The 6987-nt window shown below is 44.1% G+C and overlaps 1 protein-coding gene across 3 annotated transcripts; it reads left to right on the top strand.

Annotated features, from left to right (window-relative positions):
* Window positions 1–397: 397 nt before the first annotated feature.
* PFN2 (profilin 2) lies at window positions 398–6348 on the top strand. Of its 3 annotated transcripts, XM_031449195.2 has the most exons (4): window positions 398–604; window positions 2712–2904; window positions 4990–5074; window positions 5905–6348. In XM_031449195.2, exons 1-4 carry the CDS (start codon window positions 473–475, stop codon window positions 6059–6061), a joined length of 567 nt encoding a protein of 188 aa, XP_031305055.1. In that variant the 5' UTR covers window positions 398–472; the 3' UTR covers window positions 6062–6348. The 3 variants fall into 3 exon arrangements, with proteins under 3 accessions (XP_031305055.1, XP_031305044.1, XP_031305051.1); XM_031449184.2 differs by having other exon boundaries at window positions 402–604; window positions 4670–6348; XM_031449191.2 differs by having other exon boundaries at window positions 408–604; window positions 4990–6348.
* The last annotated feature ends 639 nt before the right edge of the window (window positions 6349–6987 follow it).

The raw sequence follows: 6987 nt of genomic DNA, 5'->3' as shown, positions 1-6987 counted from the left end.
CGTGATTGTCCCGGGCAATATCCCTCCGCGCCCCCTTCAGCCTCCCCCTCCCTTCCCGGGACCCTCCGAGTCGGGGCGCCGCGGAAGGATCGCACGCACGCGCGCGCACGCGCGCGCACGCCCGCCCGCCCCGCCGGGGCCGCGAGAGCTGAGGGAGCTGTGGTGAGGAGCAGTCGCTCCCACGGCCGCTGGCACAGCCGCTCCGCAGCCTCCCGCCGGTGGTTAGTCAGCCCCGCGGTTGCGGGCTGGCTGGCGGGCGGCCGGTCCGGGCCGGGCGCACTTCGCGGCTTGTCCCTCACCGCCGACCCCGCGTCCTCCCTTCGCAGCTCCTCGGGGAAGGGGGCGGTCGGTGCCTGCGCAGAGCCGCCTCCTCCCCGCCCCCGCCCCGCCTCCCTCCGCGCCGCCCGCGACCGCCGCCGCCGCTGCGCCTGCTGCTCCTCGCCGTCCCCGCTGCAGTGCGAAGGGCTCGAAGATGGCCGGTTGGCAGAGCTACGTGGATAACCTGATGTGCGATGGCTGCTGCCAGGAGGCCGCCATTGTCGGCTACTGCGACGCCAAATACGTCTGGGCAGCCACGGCCGGGGGCGTCTTCCAGAGCATTACGGTGAGGACCGGTGGCGGCCCGGGTGCCCATGCCCGGACCCGAGCGGGGTCGGCCGTGGGGGCGCCGCAGCGCGGGGCCCGGCCACGGGGAGGGCCGAGCTGGCAGGTGTGCGAGGCGGCCGGCGCCGTGGATGCGGCTGCTGGGCGTGTGGAGAGGCCGAGGCTTGGGGACGCCCCCTCGCCGGGGCTGCACTGACCGGCGGGGGCGGCGGCCGGGCTCTCTGGCGTTCCCAGAGCCTGTCCGGGTGATGCCGGGGGACGGGGCACGCACCGGCTACTGTTGGGGGGGCTCCCCCCATCATTCGGTCCCGGAGGTTTGCTTTTATGTCCCCAGGTGGAAGCGGGGGCCGGAGGTGCGGGGCCAGGGAGCGCCAGGCCCGGGCGGGGGTCCGGGCCGCCCTTGCGCCGTGGACAGCGCGCCGCCCGCGCCAAGAGCTGTGGGAGGCGGCGGCTGCCCGGCCCCCGGGATCCTCGCAACGACTTGGCGTAGGTTTGCCGGTGTCCAGGCCCCTGGGGCTTGCGAGAAATGTACGCCGACAACGTAGGTGGATTCGTGAATCTCGACTTCAGCTCTGGCTCCATAGGATTTTTTTTTTAATTCTCCAAGATGGCGAACTGCCATTGATTTCTCTCCTCCTATGGAGATTCATCGATACACCGTTATCCCCAATTACGCAACATAGCTCTAAAAAGCGGGTGCTTGAAGCGGTTTTCAGTAATCTGCCAAGACCGAGGGGACACTTCAGTTCCCCAAGTCCCTCTTCCCTCTTTAATGATGGTAGTAAAGGAGCTAATGCAGATTTATGCTTCACCGTGCCTGATTTTCTTGTGACTTCATGGTTTGACTCGGTTGCCACATGTTTGGGGAATAATTGTCATTAAGCCTCCAGTGCTGCTCTATAGTTTTGCCGCTTTCTGTACCAAGGCTCTAAAATTGTGATGATTATGTCAAAGACAACACCATTCCCTTAATTTCTTGAGCTTCGCGCCCCTTTCCCATCAAACGCCAAAATTCAGGCCCCCTGTTTTGGGTGCTACCAATTATTCTTGTAATACATAGCATGGTTTAAGGTCTAACTGTGTAGAACTCAGTCCTTGATACAAGTACTATAAGGTTTCCTCTAACCGCAGTGGACTACAATTCTTGTAGAGAATTGGCATCTGGTGATCAACTTTTTTTCTGCAGTCCTCTCGTCTTTGTGTGTGAGTTCCCGCTGTCTGGCTGGGAAGATTGCGGGAGTGTGCTTGGAAATGGCTGGGGCCTGCTATGACTCTGCAGTTCTGATGGGGGCGACGCCTTCCTTCTTATTCATGGAATGTTAGAATGCACGTTTTCTCCTTTCCGGTTCTAGTCGCTACCTCAGTTTCTTTCCCAATCTCCCTCCATTTTCTCTGTTCTTTTACCATTGCCTACTGCAGTGCTATGGACAGAATCCTCCTTGCATTTGCCCTGAAAGAAAACTGATTACTGAGATAGGAGGGTAAGGGAAGTTGGAGAGAAAAAGGAGTAGCGGCTAGAATAATAGGAGGGAAGTATGAATTTGGGAATGTGCTGAGATCTAGGGCTTGAAGCTCACGCTGTGGGGGATATTTCAAGTTTTTGAAGCAAAGTGGAAATGAACTGTCAAGTATGGGCTTTATTTCAGGAGACTTTCAGACAACTTTAATTTTGTTGCAAAATGACTGTATTAGAACCGATTATAATAGGCAAGCTTTTGTTGAAAGTTTATAGGTGAATCTTTACCATTACATAAGCACTTCAGGTACCACCTGACTTGAAACAGTTTATGAATAAGTGTTAAGTTTGCAGTTTATCTAGTGTCAACTACCAACTAGAGATTCTTTGCATTGACTGGTCTTTCCTTACCAGGCTGCACTCTCGACTGTGAAATCTAATTAACTGATATAAAACATGTAATCACGTAGGATTAACTAATTTTTTAGAAAAGACCTAAACTTGATTTTACATTAGTGAAATGTGGATGTCTTGTAGTGGTAGTACAAACTTGGCAGAATCTTTCCTGTTATATATACCAGGGCCTGAAAGGAATTAACTACAATTTCTTTTTCTTTCCTTTTTCTTTTTTTTGGGGGGTGGTGGGGGGCAGCCAGTAGAAATAGATATGATTGTAGGAAAAGACCGGGAAGGTTTCTTTACCAACGGTTTGACTCTTGGCGCAAAGAAGTGCTCAGTGATCAGAGATAGCCTATACGTGGATGGTGACTGCACAATGGACATCCGGACAAAGAGTCAAGGTGGGGAGCCAACATACAATGTTGCCGTCGGCAGAGCTGGTAGAGGTAAGCAAGGTACCTTTTGATTAAAAGTTGCATGCCACATTACAACTTATTAAGCATTTTCTTTAACATTTTGAATGAAGTGGTAGTCCATAATGGCTATTAAGGTGGTTTTTGTGAACTGCTGAGCACTGAAGGAGGCACTGCTTTAAATTCACTTACTCTACAGCAGCTGCATATACAGCCTAACTGCTGAGATCCTGACTTTATTCTAAAATAGAACATTCGTATCAGCTCTTTAGTCTCAGCTTTAGGAAACCGAAAATCTAAATTTGTCTCGTCAACTGCTTGACATGTTGAATGGTAATCTTACGGTGTTAAATTGTTCAGATTGGTTTCTTTAGTCTTTTTTTGGGTCTTTGACCCTTGGATCTTTTCCTTTTCTTGATCACGTTTTAGTCATTCACTATTCAGCATTAAAAAAGGAAAAATTAACATTGCCTCATTTTTCTAATAGAAACATTTCTAGGGGAGAGAGAAAAAATTAGAATGAAGGTTTTGGAATTTTTCATTTGCTAAAATATTTTCAAGGACTAAGTGTGTCTGTAATTTACTTGAAAAGTAGAAAATTATATTTTGCTTGTACACTGGTCCAGAAATGTTGTTTTTCCTATTGTCAACTACTGAAATTTTAAATGTACTAAGTAAGTCTCGTTACTTTTTTGAAAGAAACTTAAAATCAAGGTTTAATAATGACATCTAATTGATTTACAAATACATTTAAATGTGTTAATCTGTGTAAATATTTTGTAAATAAAGAGGCTTGTGGAGCCAAAAATAGCAGACTTGGCACATCTAATTTTAAGACCAAATCTACCATGTGAAGAAACTTGAAGCTACTCTGAGCCATAACTTACTGCAGTGGTCTTACCAACTCCTTGTGACTTCCTCAAAGTTACTCTTGTTCTAGTATGACTTGATACTTAACAAATATTTCTCTGTGGGAAAATTAGATAACGGTGAAGTAGTGGACAAATCTCTAAAACATTAGCCGAGCTCAGATAAATATGTTAAAAAGAAGCATCAACCATGTGACATAAAAACCAGAATATTTTGATACCATACAGCACTGCTGACATCTAGTGGCAGTGAATATAAAATCTGACATGTTCATATATTCTGGGGATAGACCTTTGAACTGCCTCATAGAAGAAAGAAACTTATTGAAAATAGTAAACCTATTTTAGGATTTTAGACTCAATTAAAAACAAAGCACAATGATGACATCAGTAAGCACAGGACTCAGGCATTTTTAATTTGGCCTTTTCTCAATGGCACTCAAAATTTGGTCTTGATTTTCCTCTGGAAGTAACAGATGCATTTAGTCTCACTGGTGAAACTTAATAGTTTGTACTTAGGCAGTTAAATTTGGGGAGAATTTTTTAAGTTATTAAGTAATTACCTGAAACTTTTTTTAAGTTTATTTTGAGGGACCAGTCTAATAGTGTTTCTCACAGCAACCAGAAGTTTTTTGCCCTGTGTGAGATAAGTGATCACATCTTTTTTCCCTAACTAGTGTAGATATTTTTATAGAACACTGCAGCTGCATCGATTGAACTTCCATGATGCAGTTAATAGTCAGAATGTTTTCAGCATATTACTAGTTTGAAAGTTCTCCTTTTTGGAGACCTGGTTGTCTTCAGTGCTTGATTGTTCATGGAAAACTAACTTAATGTTAACTTATTAATCGGGGTTCTGTCTGCTAAAACTTAATGTGACTTTCTTGATTAACACTTCTTTTGAAACACTTTTCTTCTTTCTCTTTCAGTCTTGGTCTTTGTAATGGGAAAAGAAGGGGTCCATGGAGGCGGATTGAATAAGAAGGCATACTCAATGGCAAAATACTTGAGAGACTCTGGGTTCTAGCTGCTAGGCAGACTGTTAAGTATTAGGGGAAAATTGCTCTTAAACTTTCCTAGCTGTAAGCTTGAGTCTTAATTCTGGAAATTTTATTAGCAATGCAGGGTGATGGGGTATGAACCTGTGTCTCCTTTGTATCCCTCTGTTGGTGGGGAAAGGTGTCTTTCTTTCTGCCCCCCCCCTTAAATAATTCTATTCACTTTTGTTTTGTTTCCTTGTGTACTCCAGCATTGGTTATAGTCATGGGAAAGGAAGGTGTCCACGGAGGCACACTTAACAAGAAAGCATATGAACTCGCTTTATACCTGAGGAGGTCTGATGTGTAAGCAGCCTCTCCCCATCTACCTAGCAACTGTCTTCATCACCACCCCAATTACGGTCACACTGCTACCAGACTATAGATGGTAGCTAATTTTTCTTTACCTATTTTCTAATGTCATGATTCCTGTTTGCTCAATGGATCATTTGTATGTTAACCACTGTATGTAACCAACCTTATCTGGCAACATAATTGCAGCACAATAATGATTTGCATGATACCTTGAAATTTGGGGGGAGGGGGCATGCCAAGTTGGGCATCACTTTGTCTTAGCAATTAATGGGATATTGATTACTAAAATAAGTTAATATTAAGCAAGGTGCCGGTTGTACAATCTCTAATTTGATCAATGTCTTTCAGCACTTTGAGCGTTTACTTAGCTCATTTAGTCTTCCTTTTGTAGCGCATGGTTGGGAGGAAAAAGTGCATGCATCTTTCCTTCACTCCTCTCTTCCCACCCCCTCCCTTCGCACATAGGTATTTGATTTGCTTCCATCTTCTTTTATGCAGTGCCTGGTTTATTTAACCAATTAATATCCCTTTTGTTGAGCTATTGAGAGCTGCAGTAGTTTGCTTTTAGTATTGTTGTTGCACTTGAGTAGAGACAAACCTCTTTTCGTAGTGTCTACAGGACATATGACAAGTGCAACTGCAAAACAAGAGCAAAAGGCACTTCCTCCCATGACCTTACAGTAACCATACTGATTGAATCCCCAGGGACATTCCATCATTGCAATGGCTCAGATTTTTGTTCCTGTCTTTTTCTTTGCACACCAGCTCTATTCTTTAGTAAAATTGTAAAAGGCTGCCATTATGGACATTAGGTATCCCAACATAACCATCTGGAGTGTGTCCAGTTTGTTCTTCATAGGACCAATTTTTATTTGCAGCTTGAGTTTTTATATGAAGTTGCATTATTGTGGACTTGGCTGTCTTGTGATGAATTTTTTTCATATGTATTCTGTGCCATACTATTGTTAAAATGAACTGTTGCTATTGTGAGATGGATTTTAACTGACCTATTAAAGGTTTCTTTCGAATGGCACTACTTTAGGGACGTTCTAGTATTTGCTTCTATTGTTTGGGCCTTGTGGATAATGTACAGATTTAAAAACAGATCTTGTTGCTGATTTGTCCATTTCTTTCCCTGCACTTTGTTACATCTGGGATACAGTCTAACTCATCTGATTTAATATGCATTTAAAAAAATGCCATAACTATTAAACACCTTGTTTACAGACAGATGAAATAAATTTATTCCAACCAAATACTCTAGACTCCTGTTGTTTATATAAATTGTTGTCTTACTGTTACAGTTGATTTTTGACACAGTGGGAATATAGTCTGCTGCAAGCATAAAATCTTAGAAAATTCAGTTGGTGGCCTACTCTGTTTCTTATAGTATTTATTATAAATAAAATGAGTGTCTGAGAATTTCTTTTTAATGGGCTTTTTGCTCTATTAAAAAATGGCTTTTAGTCATTTCAGGCTTATGAGGCGAAAATTGACTTACCCATTAGAAACTAAGTATTTTTCTCTTGTTGCTGTCTGTAGGTATGCAATCTAGTGAGCGATAAGGAGCCTAGTACCAAGAAGGGTGTCTGCATTGTGGATTCTTCTGTGTTGAACTGTCATGTGACTTCTTTAGATTTGGAGGCTGTGCTGACAGGGTGAAGTGAGCTAGTTGGAATTCTGTCATGTAAGAAAAGACATTCCTTAGGCAGCATATAAGATAATTGGGATGTCTTGCAGTTTCTGGCTTCACAGTGACATGTTAACTATGACCATGTAATAGCCAAGTTTAATACCAGAGGTCTTAAGTTCTCTGAGATGTACTGAAGTTTAGTAAATGTTTTTAATACTATTTAGATAAATCATTATCATGAACCGTCAAGTAGAAGCTCTGA

This window comes from Camelus dromedarius, chromosome 2 (assembly GCF_036321535.1).
Source record: "Camelus dromedarius isolate mCamDro1 chromosome 2, mCamDro1.pat, whole genome shotgun sequence".
NCBI lineage: Eukaryota > Metazoa > Chordata > Mammalia > Artiodactyla > Camelidae > Camelus > Camelus dromedarius.
The sequence above is the reverse complement of the archived record's forward strand: the minus strand, read 5'-3'. Positions and strand labels throughout refer to the sequence as shown.